The sequence below is a fragment of the Zootoca vivipara genome, chromosome Z2, assembly GCF_965207765.1.
Source record: "Zootoca vivipara chromosome Z2, rZooViv2.hap1.1, whole genome shotgun sequence".
Lineage (NCBI taxonomy): Eukaryota > Metazoa > Chordata > Lepidosauria > Squamata > Lacertidae > Zootoca > Zootoca vivipara.
In genome coordinates, this window is record NC_142585.1 from 43,903,102 (window position 1) to 43,929,963 (window position 26,862).

General features: G+C 45.1%; 1 protein-coding gene across 1 annotated transcript; it reads left to right on the plus strand.

The window, feature by feature from the left end:
* The first annotated feature begins 14,017 nt into the window (after positions 1 to 14,017).
* Positions 14,018 to 23,803, plus strand: TLR4 (toll like receptor 4). Its single transcript, XM_035112378.3, has 3 exons — positions 14,018 to 14,237; positions 16,457 to 16,623; positions 19,299 to 23,803. The coding sequence occupies exons 1-3, from the start codon at positions 14,133 to 14,135 to the stop codon at positions 21,511 to 21,513; spliced, it is 2,487 nt and encodes an 828-aa protein (XP_034968269.1). The 5' UTR covers positions 14,018 to 14,132; the 3' UTR covers positions 21,514 to 23,803.
* The last annotated feature ends 3,059 nt before the right edge of the window (positions 23,804 to 26,862 follow it).

Sequence of the window (26,862 nt, forward strand, 5' to 3'; positions counted from 1 at the left end):
ATCAGTTATGAGGTCCAGCGCCACGTTATCAGTACTGAGGTCCAGCGCCAAGGGCCTTCTGGTGGTTCCCTCACTGCGAGAAGCCAAGTTACAGGGAACCAGGCAGAGGGCCTTCTTGGTAGTGGTGCCCACCCTTACCTTCCAAGTTCCGGACTGCAGAATCCGGGACAGGTAGCCATTTTACACCGGAAGTTGCGTCGATGTAACTTCCGGTGTTGCTTTGCCCTTCTATGGGCACCCAAAATGGCCGCCGCCAGCTTCAAAAGTCGCTTGTACGCATGTCAGGAAGTGTGCCGACACAACTTCCGGTGCCGCTCCGCCCATCTATGGGCACCAAAATGGCCGCCGCCAACACCGGAAGTCACGTCTATTCACTTCCGGACATGCGTAGATACGACTTTTGAAGCTGGCGGCGGCCATTTTTGGTGCCCATAGAAGGGCAAATCGGAAAGAAAAAAAATGGCCGCCGGCAGGAGAAAATAATGGAGAAAAACGGGAGACGAAGTGATACGGGGGACCACCGGGAAAAGGTAAGTAAAAAAGGGGTTTTCCCGGGGAAAACGGGAGACTTGGCAGCTATGTGCCCACCCTGTGGAATGCCCTCCCATCAGAGGTCAAAGAGATAAACAACTACCTGAAATTTAGAAAACATCTGAAGGCAGCCCTGTTCTGGGAAGTTTTTAATCTGTGACATTTTATTGTATTTTAATCTTTGCTGGAAGCCACCCAGAGTGGCTGGGGAGACCCAGTCGGATGGGTGGGGTACAAATAACAAATTATGATTATGATTATATCTGCCAGTCCTCCTTGGTAGGAACTGTATCTTCTTTCCATCTCTGGGCATAAATCACTTGAGCGGCTGATATGGTGTCCATGAACAGTTTTTTAAAAGAAAAATCTTTGGGTATCTGTGAATTGAATATCCCTAAAAGGAAAGCTTCTGGTTTTTTATTAAGAGCTATCTTCAACATTTTCCTCAACTCATTATATATCATTTCCCAGAAAGCTTTTGCTCCCTTACAAGACTACCAAATGTGATAAGAACCAAGTTCCCTGTAACTTGGCTTCTCGCAGTGAGGGAACTGCCAGAAGGCCCTCTTTCTCTTTACATTTCCAACATACCTCCGATTTAGACTTATACATTTTTGCTAATTTACTAACAGTCAAATACCATTTGCACATCATTTTCATATAATTTTCTTTCCATGTATAGCATACTGTACATTTCAAATCTACATTTCAAATCTATACATTTCAAATCTATACATTTCAATGTATAGCATACTGTACATTTCAAATCTCTCCCATGCAGCCAGTTCAATGTTATGGCTTATATCCCTTGCCCAGTGCTACTCTATGAATATGGAGGTAGGTGAACCAGTGGTCTGACCTAGTACAGGCAGATCCCTGTGTCTTGTAAATATTTGACACAGGTGGGACCTCTTTCTTTTCATGGGCTCCTGGTCCTGCTGTTTAGCTCTTTTCCCCAATAAAATATCCATAGTGTTGGGCTGAACTTTTGGAATCTCAGATACATGAGATCATGTTCTTTTGCATTCTGGGGGTGTGAATTAGGGGTTGCAAAGCTCACTGGTACCCTCGCAGCTCCATCCTCCTGAGAAGCGCCTTATGTTTCCATAATGTCCTGGAACAATGTTACATCACATTGTTCCAAGGGGCAGTCTGGAATTAAAATATAAACATCCATATTTAAAACACACAATGAAACATTCCCACCTAGACATTAAAATATAAACATCCATCAATAAAATACGCAATAAAAGACTCATTGCAGGCAGAGTGCAACCACTCCTGCCCTGTGACCAAGCAGTTTTCCTGCCAACATCTTCCTGGATGTGTCAGGTACGAAAAAGGAAGCAGCGATTGCATGCAGAGACTGAGGGCTGTGGTTTCCTGATTCCAGTGACTAGAAAATGACATAGCATTTCTGAGATGTTTCGTTCAGAAGAGCCCTAAGAATGATAAGAAATGTGGCTCTCCAAGCCTCTCTAAAAGGCCCTTGGAATTTACGATGGAGGCACCCCTTACTAGCCCTGTTTTGCACTCACTTCTCTGTGTGTGTTTTTGCTTGGCTGGCCTGTGTTCCAATCTTTGCTTAATTGTTTCGTGTCCAGAATGGAATTCAATCCAGCGAATATAATTGGCATTTGCTGTTTCTCTTGGTTTGCAAATGATGTATGATTAAGCCATGCCATCTTTGCATTCAAATGAATGGGGTAGAACAATGTAACAAAAAGATAATTTGCATTAATTAATTCCATGAATTGCCTGGTGTTTTTTTTAACACAGCGGAAGGCGAAACAAATAATGTCATTTTTGTCAAAATACAAACTGCAGTGGAATGGAAACATTGCTGCATACACTGAATGCAGGGCAGAATGGAAAAAAAATGTTTTCGTACATTGTTAGTCTTAGCAGAACACAAGCTTAGCATGAATTAACAGTGTGGTGCAGCAGCAGCAAACAAGAAAAGGAAAGGAAAAGAAAAAGCTACTTCTATTCTAGGCAGCTTCAACAAAAGTATAGTCTCCTGATTAAGGAAAGTAATAGTTCTGCTGTATTCTGCTTTGGTCAGACCCCACCTGGAGTACTGTGTCCAGTTCTCAGCACCACAATTTCAGATGCATATTGACATGCTGGGATATGTTCAGAGGAGAACAACCAAGAAGAACAGTTGAGGGAGTTGGGTATGTTCAGCCTGGTAAGTCCCCTCACCTCCCTTGGTGCGGCGGTGTTGCTGGATGGAAGAGGCTTAACTGGGGCCCTGATGGTGGAATTCAAACAGCAGTGCTCTTCCTGATAGGCGGCGGGGGCATATGCCCTCACCGCCTATCAGGAGCTGGATCTTAGCCTGCACCATGCATTGGTGAATGGGGATGCAGGCTGGGATGTGGGCTGTGCCAGGGGGCAGAGCCAATGGAGCCCACGGTAGGCTTCCCTCGGATCTGCCCCCTGCCCATTTAAGCAGCCCACCCCTGGGGCACAGCCTGTTTGTTCCTGCTCCAGGTTCCCCCCATCCCCCCCCACAGTTTACACTGATAGGCAATGACTGCTGTGGCTACGGTGGTGGCCGTTCTTTACGGGGCCGGGTAGGAATTTGCCCACTGGGCTAATTGGCACTGACCCGGTGGTTTTGCCTATCTCATAGCAATTCGTCACAACTGGTTGAGCCTTGTTTTGGACGGTGGGGGGGGGGGGAGGCAGGGCCGAAGGCACTTCCCCAGACAGCGGTTCCTGCAGGGATCACCCTATTTGATGGAAGTCTTAGCTAACCCTGCCTGGATTGACCACATGTCACTTCCGGCAGGCCGACCGGAAGTATTTGGATTGCCCCATGCACAAGCCAAACATCTTTCATCTGTATTCAATAAACTTGTGGCCTGTTTTTACCCAAAACCCAGTCTCTTATTTGGTCTCTTATTTATATGGGTTGGGTATGTGAAGTCCCCATAGCTGCCAAGTTATCCCTTTTTTTAAGGGATTTTCCCTTATGCTGAATAGGCTTCCTCACGAGAAAAGGGAAAACTTGGCAGCTATGGAAGTCCCATGCCTGGTCCTGCAAAGAGGAGACTGAGAGGAGATATGATAGGCATCTTCCAATATCTCAAGGACTGTCACGTGGGTGACAGAACAAGCTTGTTTTCTCCTGCTTTGGAGAGTAGGACCTGAACCAATGGCTTCAAGTTACAAGAAAGGAGATTCCGACTAAACATCAGGAAGGACTTTCTGACGGTAAGAGGTATTTGACAGTGGAATAGACTCCCACAAGTGGTGGCGGAGCCTCCCTCATTGGAGGTTGTTCAGCAGAAGTGTCATGTATGATCTAGTTGAGATTCTTGCATTGCAAAGGTTTGGACTAGATGACCCTCGGGGTCCATTCCAATTCTGCAATTCTATGATTCCATAATATTTGGTGCTAGCCTATGAATGCTTACAATACAATGGATCTGTTCATCTCAAATGTAGGGATGCTTGAGGAGTTTGAGTTCTGTGTGAATTCTGAAGCAAACTGTCCTGAGCTGCACTTCTTGGATTAATGTGCAGATCCAAATGCAATTATTCTGTGATTTCCCATTTCTTCTAGTGTTGCAATACCATTCTAGATCCATTTCAGTCCAACTTTCACCCTGGTCATAGGACTGAGACGGCTCTGGTCGCCTTAACAGATGATCTCCGTAGACAGCTGGATCGAGGTGGGTCGGGACTGCTGATTCTTTTAGATCTGTCAGCAGCCTTCAATACGGTCAATCACGAACTTTTAGACCACCGCCTTGCAGAGGTGGGGATTGAGGGCACAGTCCAACAATGGCTGTGCTCCTTTATCTCAGGTCGGGGACAGAGGGTGGCGCTAGGGAGGGAGTTGTCACTGCGGCACTCCTTGGTGTGTGGAGTCCCGCAAAGCGCAATTCTTTCCCCGATGTTTTTTAATATCTTTATGCGCCCCCTTGCCCAGAGTTTTGGGCTGGGTTGTCATCAATATGCTGATGACACCCAGATCTATCTGTTGATGGATGTCTGCCCTGCCTCGGCCCCGGACACACTGACCAAGTGTTTGGAAGCTGTGGATGGATGGCTACGTGGGCGCCGGTTGAAGCTAAATCCTTCGAAGACAGAGGTCCTCTGGCTGGGTCGGGACGACATGGGGTTGGGGGCCAACTCCCATCTCTTGCAGGGGCTCAATTAGGGCCAGCGCCTTCTGTCAAGAGTTTGGATGTAACCTTCGACACCTCCCTTTCCATAGAGGCGCAGGTTGCAACCACAGCTAAAGTGGCATTTTCCCATCTTGCCGTATCAAGTTGGTCCCTTACCTCTCTCGCCCTAATCTGGCCACATTGATCCATGCGACGGTCACCTCCAGGCTTGATTATTGTAACTCGCTCTACGTTCAAGCTGCCCTTGAAGCTGACCCAGAAACTCCAGCGGGTGCAGAATGCCACGGCGAGGCTCCTTATGGGGTCCCGGCCGTGGGATCACATCCATCCAGTGCTTTACCAGCTGCACTGGCTCCCGGTGGAGTACAGGATCAGGTTTAAGGCGCTGGTTTTGACCTTTAAAGCCCTATGCGGCTTGGGACCCTCGTACCTATGGGACCGCCTCTCCTGGTATGCCCCGCAGAGGACCTTAAGGTCCACAAACAACAATATTTTGGAGACCCCGAGCCATAAGTTGGCTAGATTGGCCTCAACTAGGGCCAGGGCCTTTTCAGTATTGGCCCCAACTTGGTGGAACGCTCTTTCACAGGAGACCAGGGCCCTGTGGGATTTGTCATCTTTCCACAGGGCCTGCAAGACAGAGCTGTTCTGCCTGGCCTTTGTGTTGGATTCAGTCTGACCCCTGTGTTTTCCTCCCTCATGGTTTGGATTTATGGACTAGACTACTTAAAATGAGGCTGCATTTTAAATTTTAATATTGTATTTTAATCTGTATTTTAATTAATTCTTTTCTTTTCTTTTATGTCTAATTGTAATTTTATTGGTGTTAGCTGCCCTGAGCCTGGTTTTGACTGGAGAGGGCGGGGTATAAATAATATAATAATAATAATAATAATAATAATAATAATTATTATTATTATTATTATTATTATTCTCCGGTCAAAATATGTTTCAGAAATGATGGCAAAGGGGCATTTTCGGATAAAATATATTTTGAGATGCAAACATTGCCTTGTAGCCATCTTAGTTATACCCAGAGTAGACCCAGTGAAATGAATGGACAAAGTACACCCGTTTTAAGATGGGGGAAGTCTACTGCAAGCAGGACTAATATTGGATATGACCCATTTGAAATACATACATAAATGCACATTGTGTGGTTAAGGAAACAATCCACACACCCCGTTTGTACTAGTCTGGATTTTTTTTGGGGGGGGGGATTGGGAGGAAGTGTCCTTCTGCCCATCCCTGACAGACTCTCCTGTTCTATTCCTGTAGACTGATACCAGTATCACTCCTCCAGCAAGGATACCCATCAACATGTGATGGAATAGAAATGCTGCCTGGACAAAGGCATTCGCGGGTCAGAAAGGGAGTAGAGCTAAGTGGGGCTTGGAACTTTTGGATTCTGAGCTAGCCCCACTGCTTTAACATAATGGCACCAGGTCTGATTGGGCGCCTACCCCCCACCTTCTGCCCTTGTCTCTGTGTGTAGCAGGACTGTGAATGTGTTGGTGGTCTCTCTGCATTTGTAAGCCCCACTGGACAGTGGCAAAAAGTTTGGGTTGTGCCTGTATTATGCATTGTTAAATTTTGTAAGGAGGAACACGCACGCACGCAGGCACGTGCACACACACACACACACACACACACAGAGAGAGAGAGAATTTCAGCTGGAAATGGGACTGGACAGACTTATGACTCAACATGCGTGAAACTAAAATGCACGTGAAATAGACATATCCACCCATTCCAAATTGAAGGTGCCATAAGACTAGTGCTGCATATGCCCATGGATTTAAAGTACATGACTTTCCCACAAAGAACCCTGGGAACTGTAGTTTACCCATCACAGAGTTACAGTTCCCAGCACCCCCCCAACAAACTACACTTCCCAGGATTCTTTGGGGGAAGTCATATGCTATAGATCTATGGTGCGTATGCAGCCTAGGTTGTGCTTATGAATTTATTGTGTGCAGACATGGTTAGGCTGGAGACAATGCTGCGTAAAAATGTTGACCATTCATCAATAAATGTACATAGTGCTTTGATGGTCAATAATGCTTTGATGGTGTTTCCTGCTTGGCAGGGGGTTGGACTAGATGGCCCTTGTGGTCTCTTCCAACTCTATGATTCTATGATTCTATAAATAATTCAGCAGTCCAGTGAGAACAGTTATCATCATTAGTTATCCTAGGTTTATCCGTTTATCCATCCATCCATCCATCCATCCATCCATCCATCCATCCATCTATAAAACATGCAAAGCATTCACAGCTCTCTTCTCTCATCCCCACATGAACTCTAGTTAGTAGGTCATTATTATTCCCAAAAGGCATCTAACCACACTTCCTCCTCTCATTCATCCTCTCAATGGGATTGTGAAACCAGCCCTTATTAATCCCAAGTAGCAGATCCGTGACTGAGGTCAACAACTTTGAATTCGTGGTTCATCAGCTCTCTATAAATACACTGCCCACAAGCTGCCCGAAAACACATCCTGTTGCTGCTGTTATTTTTGAGTCAAGTGTGAATTTATTTACGGGGGAGGTCTCTGGGTCTGAACACACAAATAAGCTGAATTCCAGCAAAATGTCATAGGAAGAATTCACCATTGATCTCTTCGGGGACTTCTGATAGGGTGAACAAGGCAGACAAATACTCAGAACAAGGGTAGAGAAGCTGTGGGTCCTCAGATGCTGCTGAGCTAAAGCCCCCATCACACCTGAGCATTGGTTATAGGGCTGATAGGAATTGTAGTTCAGCAACATCTGAAGGGCCACAAGCACCAAAGCCCTGATTTAGACCTATGTCTCACTGAGATGGTTAAAGGTTAAGACAGAGGTTAAGGCTGCCAGTTAGGATGGGGTGGGGGAAAAATGCCAATGAAACAATTCAGTGTAAGGACCTTATAGCTTTATTAGCAGCAAGCTCTTTTCCTGCTGCTCCAGAGGGTAGGACCCAGACCACTGGATTCAAATTACAAGAAAGGAGTTTCAGACTGAACATTAGGAAGAACTTTCTGATGGTAAGAGTTATTCGACAGTGGAACAAACTATGTTAGAAAGTGATGGTCTCTCCTTCTTTGGAGATTTTAAAACAGAGGTTGGTTAGCTATCCATCGGGGATTCCTTAGCTGTGATTCCTGCATTGCATCATCATGACCATGATGCTATGCTCTGCCTCCACATGCTGCCCTCCATGGTTCCTTTTGTTCTACCGTCTGCCTACACAATTGTAGGCAGGAATGCTTCTGAACATCAGTTACTGGAAACCACAGGAGGGGAGAGGGCTTTGTGCTTGAAGAATCCTGTTTGCTGGTTTCTACTGTGAGAATGGAATGCTGGGCTAGATGGGTGATTGGCTCTATCCAGCTGGCTCTTCCAACACTACAACTATATGATTCTATGAATTTTTAGAAATCCATCCTGCCAATGGGTAATTAATTACCAATAATCATAGTTCACACTTTAATTAGAACAAATGCATGTGCGTTTAATTAAATACTTCCAAGGATAGTCATGCAAACCTGCATTACTACAAAATAAAGTCCACAAAATCTGATGATGTTGATTCCAGTCCCAAGAGCTTATGTCATCGGAGAGTCAGCCCCTTAGAATCCAAAGGAAAATAACAGACATTCACACCTGCCTTATGGCAGCCCTGCAGGTTATGGTGAATGTGCATTGCAAGTTTGCAAGGTCCCTCCAGGGTCATGAGACTGGCTGCCTCCTATTCAAATATTTCCAATATGTTCTAACACTTTCTAAAGTGGCGCAAAGTCACCACGAGCCACTCTGTAAGTGCTAAGTGTATGCTGAGACCCTGGAGAGTTAGCAGAAACTTCCCTGTTAACCGAACCTTTCCAGTTGTTTTGATGTGCTGTCATCTTTTTAATGGAGGTGTTGTTGCTGTTGTTGATAAATGTCCATGTGGCTTTTAAATGTGTTTTCATTGTGTTGCTAAAGCCTCTTTTTTTTGGGGGGGGGCTTTTAGGTTGAAACTAGGTATGACAACAATAATGCAATTTAAAAAAGGTAAATAGCTGGCACAACCTTCCCAAAATCCAGATCAAGACCCCTTCAAGAGATAGGAGCAATGCAACCAGTCTATGCCCCTTGGCTGTCTGGATCTACAAGAAGTAATAACTGTGATATTTGATTGAATATTAGATACAGATTTTTATTATGTCCTGTCCCAATATTAATTGCATTTCACCTCTTGGATAGAATGCATCAACAAATGATTCCTGTGAGCCTGCATTTTGTAACCCTCACGATTTCGTCCTATGTCTTGTAGACACTGCAAAGCCTTCTAGCCTTATCTGACCCTAGAAGGATAATTGATGTTTTGCTAAAGAGGTAAATGTTGAGTTAGCACAGGCATATGCAGACTCCGGCTCTCCAGATGTTTGGGACTACAGTTTCCATCATCCCTAGCTAACAGGGCCAGTGGTCAGGGATTATGGGAATTGTAGTCCCAAATATCTGGAGGGCTGGAGTTTGCCTATGCCTGAGTAAGCATCTGGGTGAGAACTAGCAATTCTCATTGAAGCTATCCAAGGCGCAGAAAGAGGACATTGGAGAGGAATTTATGACCCTCTTCCCTTCTCACTGAAGGTCTGGTTGCCAAGACAACTATCAGATAAGTTGCAAGTTGAGACCAAATAAATAAGGTAAATTATCAGTATGGAGCCATGCATGTTTACATCACATAACCTGTAGCCCATGGGTGTCAAACACAAGGCCCGGGGGCCTAATCCGGCCCGCCAGACCTCGTCATGTGGCCCACGTAGCCGCCGCCGACAATAGCAACTCACAGTAGTTCTGGAGCCTGCGATTGGCCGAGGGTCAAAACCAGGGGCGGGGCTGCAGGCGGAGGCCGGGGCGCTGGAGCCGCACTGACGGCCTTGGCCAGGGAATTTCAATTTCGAATGAGGCTGAGGGAGGCGGTGGCACAGCGGCCAGACGGGGAAGTGAGATGCAGGAGGAGGAGGAAGCCCGCCGAGGAGGTAGGAAAGCCCTACAGGCACCGCCGGCAAAATTGGTGCCGGGACGGAGCAGCGCTGGATTTTTTTTTGGCGGGCTTTGCTGTTGTCTCCGAGAGTGAGTGAGGCGGCACTGGGGAGCCGCCGCCCGCCGCTTCCCTTCCTCTCCTCGGCTGCATCCGGGAGGTGGGCGAGCGAGCGGGCGAAAGGGACGCGGAGTGAGCCTGAGGGGGAAGTAGGCGAAGCGCAACAGTCGCTCTCTTGATGGAGCCGGGTTTCTCTTCCCTCTTCCCCCATTTTCTCCTCATAGACACTCGGGAGGGTGCCTGGCTCTTGCTCTGCCCCCCACCCCCGTGCCGCCCTTTGGCTTCTCAGTTCCGGCAAAGCTGCTCCCCGGGGGACGGCCGGGAGGGAGGCGGCGACGACAGCACGGGTTCCTGCTCTTCCCGCTCTGCCGCCGCCGCCTCCTCTCAGCCCCTCGTGATGTAGGGCTCCAGATGGAGTCGCCTTGCGGTTTGAATAGGTGGGAGGGGAATTTTTTTTTGGGGGGGGGAGGTTTTCAAGCCTCCTCTGCCTGCAGTCCTGGTAGGGAGAGGCGGTGGCGAAGACGACAAAAGCGCCGGTGGGGGGAAGAGCAGCTCTGAGGCGAAGATGCACGTCCGCTAGGGCTGCCGCCGCCTTCCTCCTCGGGAAATCCGCTGCCCTCCCTCAGCGCGAGGGGAAGGGACTCTGGCGCTGAGGAGGGAGGATGCAAAAGCAAAGCAGGGAGTTGGCGCTGCACCGCATGTTCCTGCCCCTCTCCAAAGCATGGGGTGGGTTGCAGCGTGTGGCATCCTGCCTAGCAGGGTTTGGGTGTGCGCAGGGCGGGAGAGGGAAGCCCTCTTTCCATCTGCAGGTTTTTAATCCCAGCAGTGGCTTTCTCCTTCCTGCCGAAGGTTTAGTTGAGCCCCCCCCCCCCGGAAGCCGTCGATCCCCACCTTTTGTTCAAATTTCCCTCGTTTACATCCCCTCCCACACATGCGCCACGACGCAGGAATGTGATCCGCGTGGGGGCGGGAATGAGCTTACATTATTACAAAAAACAGTTATAATTGAATGCAGTGACAATAATTTATGATAATAAAGAGTGGACACATAGTCCTACAGACACAACCGGCCCTTTGAGGGTGACCAAACTGCTGATGCGGCCCCCGATGAATTTGAGTTTGACACCCCTGCTGTAGCCTTTCTTGATGTATGTAGAAAGATAAAAAAAATGCTTTATGACTCTTTGTGTGCTGTGTTTGAAACTGCTACTGGTATATAAGCTTTGTTCTGATGTGCCTCATGGCAGTCCTTTCTAACTGAGGGTTCACTGAATAACTGGTTGGCTGTCCTATTGCAATAGCTTTAATAAACTGAGTTCCTACAGGGGACGCTAGCTTGCTATTCTTTGGTCTCTTGTTTACTTAAAGGTTTTCCTTCTCCTGGGCAAAGACCAGTAAATTCTTACCTAACACTTTTCCCTAGTGCCCATTACTTGCACTGGTGTAGTGGAAGTGGGATGTGGGGTTGTCTGCTGGAAGGCTAGTGTAATCTTTCTCTTGCAAATGTATGAGGCAACAGCACGGCAAGAAAGATCTGGGACTGACATGTTAAGGAGGTCTGCAAAGATCTTACACCAGCAGTACTCATAGGTATGGGGATGCCATGAAGGTAGCTTGGAAGTTTCAGCTGCAGCCCAGGTTTGAGCAAAGATGGGCCACAGAGAACAGGTCCAAATCAAATTATTAGTTAAGAATAAATAGTAGTAGACATTCCATCAGGCTGCAGAACTGAGGAACATAAGGGAAACAGGGCTGTTCCATCAGCTCTTCTGACAAACCGGCTGCCTTTGGCTCTCTCTCAACTGTCACCTATCTGCAGTTAATTCATCAAGCTGGAGTGTAGATGGAGGGAAAGGAAGCAGGGTTATTCCATTGGTTCTCCAAAGAGAGCAGCTGCCTTTGGTTTGCTCTCACCAGTCACCAAGCAGCAGCCTTTCAATCAAGCTTTCTGAACTGCTTCCATCGCTACTGGATGTTATAAGAACTTAGTAACTTTGCCTGCCCTCTTTGAGCATGCAAGCAATGTCAAAATTGAGGAGACGGAGCAACAGCCACCACTTGCCTTGCACCCTCCCTCTGGGAATGTTTGAACACAATGTTTTTATATGCTCTTTCTGTTTTTAACAGTTCTAGGTTTGCATTTGTACCTATATTTAGGATTGTTTTCATTTGAGCATTCTGCTGTCAGCTGCCCAGAGTGTTCTTTTTTAAAAAGAAAGAAAGAAAGAAAGAAAGAAAGAAAGAAAGAAAGAAAGAAAGGTGCCTTTATTTCTGCTCATATGGAGTAGAGAAAGTTGGCCTATTAAGGGGTAGCCCCTTATTTGTGGAATTCAGTTCCATGTGAGAATGGGCAAGCTCCATTCCTGCACATTTTAAAGTGGGTTTTTAATGCCCCACTTTCTCCTTTGCTGCTTTTGTGGTTTGATCGCAACTAGACTGCAAAAATTATATTACTGTTTTGTTTTACATAGATAGATAGATAGATAGATAGATGATAGATAGATAGATGGGATGGAGATTGATACTGTAGATAGATAGGGCTGGCCCACCCATGAGACAAAGTGAGGTGATCACCTCAAGTGTCGGCATCCACTGGGACACCAGATCCGGCCTGCAATGAATGCATTGCCCACCTCTTGGTGAATAGAAGGTGCTGTTGGTCTCCGTCAACCATTATGGAGGAAATGGTGGGGGCTGCCCTCTGGGGTCTGCACCCACTTGGTGTCATTCAGAGCAGCTTCCCCATCCCTGGTGACTGCCTTTGATTCCCACTTCAACTGTTGGGTGAAGTTAATTTGATATTCACTCTTGTTTCCAATGAAGATCTTAATTTTTCCTATGTTCCTGATGTTCATCTCTTCTTACCTGGTGGGGGCGGGAATCACCATTTTGTGGTTCACCTCAGGTGTCTTGGGCTGGCCTTGCTGTTGTTGCTTCTGCTCCTGCAGCAGCTGTTGCTGCTGTTGTTACTCTAAATTGTGTTTTTGTTTATCTCGGTGCTTGAAATTTTAATTTTAATAAGGAGTTAGTTCCAGTTTCAGTTTGCCCCCTCCAAAAAGGATTTAGTTCTTGATCAAACTTTTGCTCTCCAAAAAAGGACCAAACTCAACTAGATCTATGAATAAATGATGTTATACAAATTTAATAAACAACAACATCAAATTTTGTTCCAGTTAAATTCACAATTCATTCCCGTGGTTCTTATCATCTTCTCCCCAGCCTTCAAAATTTTACGAGCTGCTCTTCTAAAGTTTAAAATACACTTAAGAAGACTAACAAAAATGTCAAAACACAGAGACAGTCTAATGTGAAAAGTGGTTTCATTTTTCTAACAATTATGATCTTTAAGCTTAAACAGCAACATCACTTTTCAGATTGGTAAAATTGCTGACTGTTATGGCCACAGTCAAACACAGAGCTAAGTATGATGAATGCCCTATACATACATTATTGAACTAAAAGTGAAATTAATACCCCCCCCCCAAAAAGTTTCATTACAAAATTCATGTTTATTTCACCCACTTCAGGTGTAATTCAAATATTTTTTTAATCAATTCAGTGAGTTAGTTAATTGAATTAGCTCCTTTCGAGCACTATTTATATCTATATAATTGATCTCATATATACGTGTGTGTGTGTGTGTGTGTGTGTGTGTGTGTTACACACACACACACACACTGTTCTGTAGAGGTTTTATTGTCTTGTAAATCTCTTGAGAAGCAATCTACAAATCACATAATATATTTGAATAATATGATGAGTGTATTGTATGTTGCATTCTTGTTCGTGTATGTTTGTAATTATGTGGAATTAAAAATGTAATTTGTTAAATAATACATCACATAAATTTATTAAAGAATACATCAAAAGAAAGGGAAGGAAGAAATACAGTACATAATGAAAGAACATAAGAACTGCTGGATCAGGACCACGAGTGAGCTAGTCCAGCATCCTGTTCTGACAGTGGCCAAGCTTGTGGGCAAACAGCATTCGAACACAAGAGCTCACTCCTTTCCTGTAATTTCCGGCAACTGGTATTCAGAAGCACTGCCCACAGCTATGGACAGAACTCCATAGAATGTGTAGCTTAACCCACTGCCTAATCGGCTGAGGGGAAATCACATGCTGAAACGCAACTTCCTCTTAGCATTCTGTGGACATCATGCCTTTCTAACTTCATTTACCAGCAAGAAACACGAACCCTGCCTAAACACGAACCCAAGCTGTTCTGTTTTCAATTTCACTTCCTTCTTCCAGTGCGTCTCTCTAGACACAGCTCTCTGCCCTTCATGGCTCTTACTAGGCCTCGTGTGGCGATGCAACTCTCCTTTTGTTAATGTTGTTTTTTTCTCTTCAAACTTTGTGTTTCGTTCCTGCCACTGGAAGATGCCCAGGAATGGTTGCCTCTGTCCTTCACTGATCATCACATTCTCTTTGTCTCTGTTTTTCCAGTCCCAGATGATAATCAGAAGCCTCAACCCCTGCTTGGAGGTAGGTGTGCTTTTGGAATATGAGCTGATGTTTCCTCTGGACAGTGCCAGCCATTAGGCAGAGTAATGTCCATTGTCCTAGTGTTCTTACTGCGATTAGAGGAGAGATAAGCACTTGTAGGATTTTCAGCCTCAGCTGTCGGAACAACACAGCTGCGCTTAGATGCTCTAGGCCAGTGTTTCTCAACCACTGTTCCGTGGCACACTAGTGTGCCGCGAGATGTTGCCTGGTGTGCCGTGGGAGAATTACTTTATATATAGTCAATATAGGCACAGAGTTAATTTTTTTAACATTTTCTAATGGTGGTGTGCCTCGTGATTTTTTTCATGAAACAAGTGTGCCTTTGCCCAAAAAAGGTTGAGAAACACTGCTCTAGGCACCATGACTTTGGGTGTGCACATACAAAGGTGTAATTTACTAGTTTGCCTTTGTGAAATAGGGGTGTAGGAAGCTGGCTTGTACTGACTCAGACCACTCTGATCAATCTAACTCAGTAATTTCCACATTGACTGGCAGGAAGTCTCCAGGATTTCAGAGGAGGAATCTTGCCCAGTCCTACCTGGAGATGCGAAGGATTGAATTTAGGACTTTCTGCATTGCTTGGGGCTTGGACTAGATGACCCTTTGAGTTCTTTCTAACTCTGTATTTCTATGATTCCATGAATGCAAAGCAGCTATTTTGCCACTGAGCCTTCCTCTGGAGCTTTTTCTCTCCCCCTGCCGATATCTCTGAATCTATTGACTCAGAGTGCTGGGTTTTTTCCTTTTGTAAACCAAAGTTGTTGGAAACAGGAGTGTGTGTGTTAATGCAAATATCAAAGCCTTCTTGTACCCAGTTTCTCCTAGTGCCCATCAGTGAGTATTCTAAGGGGCCAAAGAAAGCACAGATTCATTCTGGTTGTAGTGAAATAGCAAGGCTGTGCATACACACCAAACATTTAAAGTACATGCCAAGCAGGGGTGCTGGGTATGGGGCTTCAGCCCCCTCAATATTTTGAGGCAGGGGGCAGAACACCCCCCCAATACTGAGGGGGATGCCATCCCCTGTCACCCTTGGGTGAGCACAAGGTGGAGGTGGAGGGTGATTTATGCCCTCCACACACACCTGCCTCAATCACCAGAGCGTCCTGACAGGCACCCACACGTCCCAGCAGGTATGGCCTGATGGGAGGCTTTGCCTTGTGCGTGTGACATCATGCATACACAACAGCTCCCCCATGTGGGGCCCAGCTCAGCATGCCTGATGTAAAGCACATGCCTTCCCCCGCAGAACACTAGTTTGTTAAGGGTGGTAGGAATTGTAGCTCTGTGAAGTCTAAACTATATTTCCCACACTTTCCCAGGGGAAGTCATGTGCTTTAAATGTGTTTAAATCTATGGTGTGTTTGTAGCCTTTAACAAGGCTCCTGTCCCAGTGCTTTACTGCCTTGCCCTTCCCACTCTCCCTTCTGGTTAAGTCAGTCAGTCAGTCAATCAATCAATCAATCAATCAATCAATCAATCAAAACCTTTATTGGCATCATTTTCAAACATTTAAAATACATAGTCCAGTACAATCATGTCACCAACTTATCAGTACAGTCACTTGCCAAAAGGGGGAGAAGGCCAGCAATCTATTTCACCTCTGTGGGTCTCTAATGGGGGCAGGATCCTGTAGTGTACTTCGGCGGCAAAAGATCAAATAGAGGAACTTAGCTACAGTCTTTGTACGCTCCTGGTCTCTCCCCTGTAATAGGAAGAGTATAACCTCTATCTCCGGTTTCCATTTTGGAATATATAGTTGGTCCAGATACTGCTGGCGGATATCGTCATACATTTTTGCATTTAAGGACCATACGGGCTGAAGTTTCAACCAGATGGGCGTCGCATGGGCAGATCCTGTCTCCTTCTGCCGTCCCTGCGAACCTACCCCAGCGGAGGTTAGAGGGCTTAGCGTTGAACCTAGCTAGCGAGAAAGCCCTTCTTTCCTGTGGGTTAAACAGAAATTGTAAATAGCTGGAATTACATTCCTGCACCCAAGAGAGTTGGACATAAAGAGGGGAACATGTTTTTCTCGCAGCTAAGTCACTATGGTTAAGTCACTATGATGGCTGTGACAGAAGGTAAATTAAGTCTTGTCCCACTGAGCTCTGTTGTGCAAATTGTTGCTTGGTCACCCCTAACAATGTGTAGCATCTTTGTAAACACAGTTTTATAGAAATGACCTGTTCTTGTTTCAGGTGATCCCAGGTATCACTTACAATTGCATGGAGCTCAACCTCAGTGTTATCCCACCTGATATTCCAAATTCCGCCCAGAGCCTGGATCTAAGCTTCAACCCACTGGAAATCCTGACCTCAAATTATTTCTCACCACTCTTCGCACTGAAGTTTCTGGACCTCACTAGGTAAAGTAGTGTATTTTTATAGCTGAGACCACTGGCCCAATTGGCTTCATGTCATGTTGATTTGCTTCATTGAGATGCAAAGGTGGTGCAAATGTTAATAGTTGGTGCAAACACTACAGCATCTGCTACGTAATGCTACTGGGGTGGGGGTCTCCAGGCATGTCTGTATGGTTCTTGGGACCCTCCCCATGACCCTGCTTTCCACCCTCTACAAGTTTTTTTTTTTTTTTGTATAGCTGCAATGTGTGCTTAAGTTTTGATAATGCTTCTTGCTTGCTTGCTTGGATGGAGGCAAGAGGCATGTGCCACTTGTGCAGAAGGTAAAATTTACATTCTTTTGCTCTCCCCACTTCTGCATCCACCACTTAATCCACCAGTTGAAGGTTGCCGAGAAAAGAATATGGCCCTCAGTCGGAAAAACACACACCCTGTTCTAATGAAAGGATGTGAAACTTCAAGAGTGCCAGATACTGTTGGGCTATGTCTTCCATCATCTTTGATTATTGGCCATGATGGGAGTTGGAGTCCAGCTACATGTAGAAGCCATGGCTCCCCCAATCCCAATGGTTTGAATTGGTATATGTTCTGAGTTATACTGGGTCCATGCCATTTAGGATTTTAAAGTTCAAGATCAGTTAGTGGGACCAAATAATAATAATAATAATAATAATAATAATAATAATATAATAAACCACAGAGCCAAGGGCTTGCCGATCAGAAGGTTGGCGGTTCGAATCCCCGCGACGGAGTGAGCTCCCGTTGTTTGGTCCCAGCTCCTGCCAACCTAGCAGTTTGAAAGCACATCAAAGTGCAAGTAGATCAATAGGTACCGCTACAGCGGGAAGGTTAATGGCGTTTCCGTGCGCTGCTCTGGTTCGCCAGAAGCGGCTTAGTCATGCTGGCCACATGACCTGGAAGCTGTCTGTGGACAAATGCCAGCTCCCTTGGCCTATAAAGCGAGATGAGCACCGCAACCCCAGAGTCATCTGCGACTGGACTTAACTGTCAGGGGTACCTTTACCTTTACCTTTACCTACCCTGCCCATCTGACTGGGCTCCTCCCTACAGTTAGTTGGGGTGTATGTGAGCAGGATAATCAAGGGCTTGCCTTATCTTTGGGGTGAGGATAAATTCCACTAATTTCTGGTGCATGTGGAAGTATATTATCCTGGTAGTGGCACAGGAATTTAACCTCCTCCAAAATCCAGTATTTGCTGCTCCTACAAGCTGTGGCTAATTTTCAATCATCAGCTCAAAGAAAAATGTATATGTGAATGATTTTGGTGATTTCAATATTATACAGTATGTAGTTATTTGGGCCAATACTTACGTTTGATATTTTCATATTGTTATGTGTACTGTCATTACAGTGCATTGTGATGTCATCTTGATGGATTTTGATTTCTCTATGATTTGCTGTCTTATTTATGTATTTTGTTTAAATTAATCATTTCCCTTAAAATCTGGAATTATTATTAGTATTGTATTCGATTTAGAGAGTATTTTTTAAAATTGCATTCCTTGTATGGGTTCATTTCACTGCTATGGTAAACCACTTAGATTTATGTTGAAATATGAAGTAATTCATTAATTATTTGAAAAGAGGCAAAAGTTTAAGACAGAAACTTCTGCTCAATTTTTTTTCTGGTAAATCAGTGCCCCCCCCCGCCCAATTTCAAATATTTTAACTCTCACTTTGACATAGAGAAGATTGCCAAATGATACTCTCATTTTTTTAAAAGCCTGTGAATGAGACTGTGAAAGTGGAAGGTCATCCTTTGCCCACACCACCATAGCAGTATGCACATGTGCTTGTGTGTTTGACTAAGGGGTCACCAGTGTGGCACTTGTAGGCACAATAATACTTGTAGGCACAATGGCAACTTTGAGATGTTCCCCTGGCACCTGGGAATCATAGAATTGTAGACCTGGTAGGGATCCCAAGGCTCACCTAACTTGAACCCATTGTTTCATGTCCTACCCTTCAGAGCAGGAGGAAACAAGCTTGCTCCATCTTCCTTGGGACAGCTCTTTAGATATTTGAAGATGGCTATCATAAATCATCTCAGTCTTCTACTTCATAAGGCTCGGTTTCCAGACCCTTGATCATCTTGGTTGCCCTCCTCTGCACACGTTCCAGCTTGTCAATATCCTTCTTAAATTGTGGCACCCAAAACTGTACACAGTATTCCAGATTGTTCTGACCAAGGCAGAACAGAGTGGGACTATGATGTCAGCTGATCTGGACATTATACTTCTGTTGATGCAGAATATTTTACACCCCCACCTCCAGTCACTGCCTCCTTGGTCATGAGTAGTCACAGGGATTACCCTTATCTCCCTTGAAAAGTACAAAGAAATGAATTTGGAAGAGTGACATAATTTCCCAGTTCCTCTTTCAGTTTTTCAAGGTTCAGATTAATTCTGATGGATCTGACTTTTAACCAGATACCTTGGAATAGTGAAGAGAAGAGAGAGAGAGTGTGTGTGTGTACACATGCACACACAAATTGCCTCTGTTTGTGGAAGGGTGAGAGATGGAACCAGAGGGAATGACAGCCTCAGCATTTCCCAAAAAGTCCAAATGTGCCCATGAGCTTAAAGAGGTTGATGGCTGCATGGAGCCCATGAGCAGTCCCCTGTTTTCAGATTCTCTTCTCTTTTTTCAACAATAGATGCAACATCCAGAATATAGAAGACAATGCGTTTGTTGGTCTCTGTAACCTTTCTGTCTTGATCCTGACTGCCAATCCTCTCCATTTCCTGGGTGCAAGAGCTTTTCATGATTTGACATCCTTGCAAAGACTGGTAGCTGTACAAACTGAACTATACTCCCTGGACAACCTGCCCATTGGACAAATGACATCTCTCCAAGAACTGAATCTGGGAAACAACTACATTGATTCATTGAAGCTTCCTGGATATTTTTCCCGCCTACTATTTCTAAAGTTTTTGAGCCTCCAAGCAAACAAGATATCTTCCATTTCGGTAGGAGATTTGGATGCATTGTCAAGCCAGAACCTCACACTTGTGCTATCTAGGAATGACATAAAACATATTGAGGTAAATGCCATTGCAGGACTTCACCTTCAGAAACTATCTTTGAGAGGCTGCTTTGAGAGTAGCACCATTATGCAAGCAAGCCTCCAGAATCTGACTGGCTTACATACTAACAGTTTAGTGTTAGGAGAATATAGGAACATTAAGAAGTTGCAGACTTTCACTAAAGGTATCTTGGATGCCCTATGTCATATGCACTTGCAGGAGATAACTCTATTCTGCATTAATGGTGATGTTGATAATACAGATGACCTCTCTCTTTGCTTGAACAACTTCTCCACTATACGACTGGTAGATACCTACATAAAAGATGTGTCAAATTTTCCAGAAAACTCAAGCATACGCCATCTTGAATTCAAGAACGGCAGATTTAGACAGGTGCCTTCAGTGAGGTTGTCTTCCTTGAAGGAGTTAAGATCACTCCGCATCACCCGCACCCAACAGCTTGTTGGATTTAAGGAGGACTTTCAGGGACTGCAGAAGCTCGAGACCCTGGATCTCAGTCAGAATGAGCTTGCTGCTGACCTTTGCTGGCTCTGCCTCAGAAAAGGGGTTCCAAATTTGAAGTATTTGAATCTTAGCTTCAATGTTAGAATCGGTTTACAGGCTGAGTGCTATGGCCTCCCCAAACTGGAAATGATGGATTTACAACACACCACACTCAATGGAGCAGGAGAGGTCCCTGTTTTTCTGTGCCTTCCAAATCTCATCTACCTTGATATTTCCCACACCCGCACAAATATTCAGTCAGACTGTACATTTTGTGGGTTGAAAAGTCTGCAAGTGCTGAAAATGGCTGGCAACACCTTTGAAAACAATAAGTTGGTTAACACCTTAAAGAACCTCAGCAGTCTACAAATCTTGGACATTTCCAATTGTCGGCTGCAATACCTCTCCCTTAACAGCCTAGCCAGACTCCATGAGCTCCGCGAACTGAACATCAGTCACAACAAGCTCCTGGGCCTCCATCCAGAGGCCTATGTCCACCTCCAAGCCCTCAGTATCCTGGATTTCCATAGCAACCAGTTGTCTGTTTTAACAGAGAAGGATCTGCAGAATTTGCCCAGCAGCCTGAAGAATCTGGACCTCTCTCAGAATCTTTTTGATTGCTCCTGTGAGAACTTGCATTTCTTGCAGTGGGCCAAAGAGAACAGGAACTTCCTCCGGCATGCTGAAAACATGATCTGCCACAGTCCCAAGCACTTAAGAGATGTCTGTCTGATGAATTTTGACCTAGCTTCTTGCCACATCAGTACAGCCACAGTGGCCATCTCAACGACCATTTCTGTGGTTCTAGTCTTATCTTTGATTCTGGTTTATAAGTACTATTTTCACCTGTATTATTTGGCAGTGTTGCTCAGTGGACGCCGTCGCTATGCTGAGGACAACGTCTACGATGCCTTTGTCATTTACTCCAGCAGAGACCAGGAGTGGGTGACACGGGAGCTGGAGGAAACTCTAGAAATGGGAGTGCCTAGCTTCCACCTCTGCTTCTTCTATAGAGATTTCATCCCTGGAGTGCCTGTCATCACCAACATTATCAAACAAGGCTTCCAGAGCAGCCGGAAAGTCATCACGGTTGTCTCCAGTCACTTCCTGGAGAGCCGATGGTGTAACTTTGAGCTCGAGGTAGCTCAATCTTGGCAGCTGCTGGACAGCAAAGCCAGTATGATCTGGGTTGTCCTAGATGGGACAGACAAAGCAGTTCTGCATCGCAAGTTGGGGCTGTTCCGCTACTTGCGGAGGAACACCTATTTGGTGTGGAAGGACTCTGAGCTGAACCGACATGTATTCCTGAGACAGCTACGGTCAGCCTTGCTTGATGGCTAAGCATGGACAAGGAAGAACTGAAGCTAATGTTAGTAGGTTAATGTTAGCAGACTAGGGCCATATGTCAATTTTTCTGATGCCGTGAGCCTGCCACCAAGTCGGGGCTGACGCTTTGCTGGCTGAGGCAAAGGACAAGATGGTACCCTCCGCCAAGGCACATGAAGAAAGCACCTGGTTAGGTAGTGGAATTGTACTCCAATACTGGTGAAAGGACAGTGACTTCCACTGCAGTTGAGGGCCGCAGGAAAACATAAAGTGTACAAGGGAGGCCACTCCCATCTCTATCCACTCTCAGCCCTTCAGTATCTGCCATCTGAGGCAGATGCTTCACTCTGCCTCATTGTAGGGCCCTCCCTGCACCAAGCGAAGGCAATGTTTGAGAACAAATGTTGTGAAGGATTACTTTATTGAGCCCTGAAGAATTTCCATCTGGGAAGCAATGTGATGCACTACAAATGTCCTTATTTACTGGGGGCAGTCTCTATTCCTTGACTCTGTTGAATCTATGTTTCTTTCCCTCCCCATTTCTTTGCCTTTGGGAATGCCATTTATAAGTTTTCGGTGGGGGCTAGTCCATTTGGGCAGATGGAGCATGGTCCCACCAACCTCAGTGAGCCCTCAACTTGACCCCACCTGCCACCTTTCTGGTTTACAACCTGTCCAGGGGGTAGCACTGCCTGCCAGCCTCCTCCTCCTCAGTCTCTGTGTTATCGCACTTGTAGAGCTCAGCAGGGAGGAGGATGGGGACAAAAATTAGAATTAGATGGCTCTGCCTGTCATTCGCTCTGGCTTTATCTAGAGCTGCTTTCTGCTCCACCAATCCAGTGGGCACTACCTCCTACTGTTGCTTATCCTCCATGGCTCATAATCCCTAGTATGTGTGTGTGTGGAGGGGAATGGCTCCCTATTTCTAGCATGGATATAAAAACATGAACATGAACTTTTAGTGGGAAGCTACTGTTTTGCACACCCAGCTGCTGAGGTATATTTTTGAACTGTTGATACCATATTATCACTCACTCCTCCATAGTATATCTATTCTGACGAACGAACACACTTTCGGCTTATAAATTCACGGGATGCTGAGTATACCAATGTGCACAAGGCAGAGTAGAGCCTTCAGCAATGTGTATAATGATATATCAGGGTGCTGGGTAGAGACCTTGGCATGGTAATAGGGATGCTACCAAGGTGTCACTATTTTGATCAGCAAAATTCTGGAGGATGTGCAGGGTAAGTGGGTGGGGGGCAGGGGGATGTTCTGGTTGGATGACCCTAATAAAAGGATTTAGCCTTTGCCCTTGGGGAAATTATCTGTGTATGTGGTGCGGAATCTTTAAGAGAGGGAAGAGGAACAATGGTGCCTTCACTCTGCCTCCCATCAGCCCCAGCCAGCATGGCTAGTGGTCAAGTATGATGGGAATTGTAGTGCAGCAGCATCTGGAGGTCCAGAGGTTCCCTATCCCTGCCCATAAGGATAGCATTTCAGAAGCTACATCCACTGGCCCATCCCTCACCTGTATTGAAGATCCGTTATTGGTTAAAGCTTATTTTCTTCCCGGTTGGGTTGGCACCCTTAACCTGTGTGCCTTCTCCATCTGAGGGCTCTGACCTTTCCTCTGCCCTGGTTCCTGCCTCATGGGCGGTGCCAAACCCCATAACTGCCTCCCTCTTCTGGATCAGTCCGTGACTTGCTGAAAATGAAACAAAAATGAGTTGAGCTGTGTAATACTAACACAAATAAATGGGAAGCAAAGAGAGAGTAAGACAGGCTCCTTTATTTATTCAAGGTTCTATATTGTCTATGCCTAGTAAAAGGAAGAGGGAATAAGATTTTTTGGGGTGGGGGTGGGGTAGGGGGTATGTATCCATAGGCCTGGAGCAGAAGTGGTCCCCCTCCCTTCCAACAATATAGCTGTCACACTCCTGTTTCATGGGAGCTAACCAATGGTTCTCTATTCACGTGCTTTGTGGAAATAGAGTTGCTTCCTGAGACATTGTACAGGAAATAAGCAAGAAACAAAAATATATGACTGTCCCCAAGGGCAGTGTTTATTTGTTCCTTTTTAGCATACAAGTTTTTTTAAAAAGAAGTGTTTTACTGTGTTTTTGCTTTTTTAACTTATTGTTGATTTTAAATAGTTTTGAATGTTTTAAATAGTTGTTTGTAACTGATATTCTTTTTATAAACAACTTTGAGGTTTTATTATAATATAATATATAATACAATCCAGTGCTGTATTAATCTGTGAAATAAATAAATAAATAAATAACATAATGAATTAGAAAAGGAGAATGCCTCTTCTAAAATGTAGAATTCTTCCAAAATGACTGTTGCCACCCACAGCCTTCCTCCCTTTAATAAGTATTATTATTATTATTCAGTGGAATAATCCAATGAATTAACCAGCTCAACACCTCGGCCCTCATCCTCTGGTATTTAGTGCTGTGGCATCCATGGTCTGTTTCTGGGCATCCGAGTAAGAAGCATCTACGTACTGGGGTGCTCTGAGGATATGTTGCTGGTGTAAATGGGTCTTTGGCTGAGCTTCTTTTCTGCTTAAAGTGAAGTAAACAAGGACATTGCTCAAGGTCCTTATGGCTGAGGAAAGAAGAGAAAGCTTAGGACAATGTCAATATTAGCCTGGATTTCAGAAGCTACAGCTTTAAATTAAGGAACAAAAGGTAGGGGAGAATCGGTTTGCTCCCGAAAATGACTGCACAGGCATCTTTCTCTCCCTCCCTCCCTCTCCTCTCTCTGTGGGTCCTTGACAAACAATTCACAGTGTAAATATACTTCTGCCTCAAATCACACTGTCCTAAGATTCTTCTTTTTTTAAAATTATCATTATCATAATGGGGTTCTGAAAGCCTGAGAGCAGCTGGGAGAATGATAATAAGAGTTTACGATGGATGTGTTGTTTATAGGGTAAGTGTTTGCTGAATACAGAACCAGGCTACAGTGAGTCGCTTGGGATCATATTGTGTATTGGAATACACAACGAAAGGCAGATCAGCACATTCAGAAGACCAAGCTGGAGGGTTGGGGGTAAGGACAGGGGAATGATTGTTTGTTTCATTTGTTATAGATCTCCATTTCATAAAAAATACAGCAAGATGTTATGCAGCACACAAAATTACAGTAAGATAAAACCATCAATAAAACATCCAAAAAACCAAAAGAAAACAACCATCAATAAATACAAGTTTGTAAAAAGAAACTCACATCTCAAAGGCCTGTCTGGAATAATGCTGCTTTTAAATTTTAGGGAACATCTAAAAGAATTATGCTGAACCTCTACTGGCAGGGAGATCCACAAGGCAGGGCCTGCCACTGTAGAGCAGGCATCCCCAAACTGCGGCCCTCCAGATGTTTTGGCCTACAATTCCCATGATCCCTAGCGAACAGGACCAGTGGTCGGGGAAGATGGGAATTGTAGTCCAAAACATCTGGAGGGCCGAAGTTTGAGGATGCCTGCTGTAGAGGCTCAATTCCCAGTAAAGGCCAACCAAACCTCTGCCATATTGGACAATAAGTAGTTGACAAACTTAATCTGAGCAAACAGTGTGATGCAGGATCAAAATAGGCTAGTTTCAGTTCTAGGCTGCATCAACAGAAGTTTAGCATCCATATCAAAGGAAATAATAGTTCCATGCTATTCTGCCTTTGTCAGACCCCACATGGAGTGTTGTGTCCAGTTCTGGGCACCACAGTTTAAGAAGCATATTGACAAACTGGAACATGTACAGATGGGAGTGACCAAGAGGATAAAGGGTCTGGAAACCAAGCCTTATAAGGAATATTTATGAGGAAAGAGAAGATTGAGAGGGTAACATGAGAGCCATCTTCAAATATCTGCAGGGCTTTCCTGTGGGTGATGGATCAAAGCTTGCTTTCTGCTGCTCAAGAGGGAAGGACCCAAAGCAATAGATTCAAATTACAATAAAGGATATTCTAACTAAAGCAGAGGCTCCCAAACTAAAGCAGAGGCCTACCGCCCCCTTTTCAGGAAAAAAATATATTACTCAGTGCCCCCTGGAAATCCACCTTATTTAAGCAAACAAACAGAATAATGCAGTGAAAAATTGACACTCTTTTATGTTTCTATACTTGTACCTATGTCCTACAACACAGCAAAGAAAGATGTTGTAAATAAGACACATCAGTAAGAGTCACTACACAACAGATGTAACATGTACATATGGTTTTTCAAAACTGGGCAAGGAGGTGGCCTAGGCCCCCTTATTTTTATTTAGCAGCACCCCCCCCAATTGTACCCAAGGCTACTACAGTACCCCTGGACTCTTCCAGTGCCCTCCAGGGGGTGGTATCACCCACTTTGGGAAACACTCAACTAAACAATAGGGAGACATTTATGACAGTAAGAACTGTTTGACAGTGGAATAGACTGCCTCAGAAGGTGGTAGGCTCTCCATTGGAGGTTTTTAAAGAGAAGTTGGGTGGTTCCTTCATTGCAGGCAGTTGGACTACATGACCTTTGGGGTACCTTCTAACTCTACCATTTTATGATTCTAAGTGCCCCACCAGAGGCTCTCGGGGACTGAGGTGGTGCAAAAGGGATCAGGTAGTCTTTAAAGTACTTTAGGCTTAAGTTGTTTTGACTTTTTGCAGATTAACACCTACGTGGCTTGGCAGCAAATTGACAACACATGCATGACTGAATGCTCAACAAATCAAAAATATTCTGCCAATGAGAAGCTACAAAGCTAGGGAGATTGGTTCTTTTTGAGGGACAGATCAATCCATTAGTTTTGGTTCCTCTCAATTTCTAATTTTTCAGATCCTAAATTCAGTGCTCCAGGTTCTGTACTTTAAAAAATAAAATGCCTGTATGAAAATATGTCAGCAAGGATTCTACCTGTCATTAAACAATCTGTCTGGAGGTGAAAACTGCTTGTCAGACATTGTCTCTCCCCTCCTGACCAATACAGTGGTACCTCTGGTTAAGAACTTAATTCGTTCTGGAGGTCCGCTCTTAACCTGAAACTGTTCTTAACCTGAGGTACCACTTCAGCTAATGGGGCCTCCCGCTGCTGCCGCCGCTGCTGCCGCCACCGCCGCCGCCACCGCCACCACCACCGCCACACGATTTCTGTTCTCACCCTGAAGCAAAGTTCTTAACCCGAGGTACTATTTCTGGGTTAGCGGAGTCTGTAACCTGAAGCATCTATAACCTGAAGCGGCTGTAACCTGAGGTACCACTGTACATTGATTCCCTGGGTTCTGTCTAAGTGTCTCTCTGTGCATGGGTACTTCCACAGATCACTTGCAATTAGCCCCATTGCCGAAGCCTAGGCAGTCAGAGTAAATGTCCAGTTAAGTGCAAG

Coding starts and splice junctions, on each gene's coding strand:
- TLR4 (XM_035112378.3), top strand. CDS start 14,133: ATGCCCAGGAATGGTTGCCTCTGTCCTTCACTGATCATCACATTCTCT. Junction 14,238..16,456: donor GCCTCAACCCCTGCTTGGAG/GTAGGTGTGCTT, acceptor TTCTTGTTTCAG/GTGATCCCAGGTATCACTTA. Junction 16,624..19,298: donor AAGTTTCTGGACCTCACTAG/GTAAAGTAGTGT, acceptor TTTCAACAATAG/ATGCAACATCCAGAATATAG.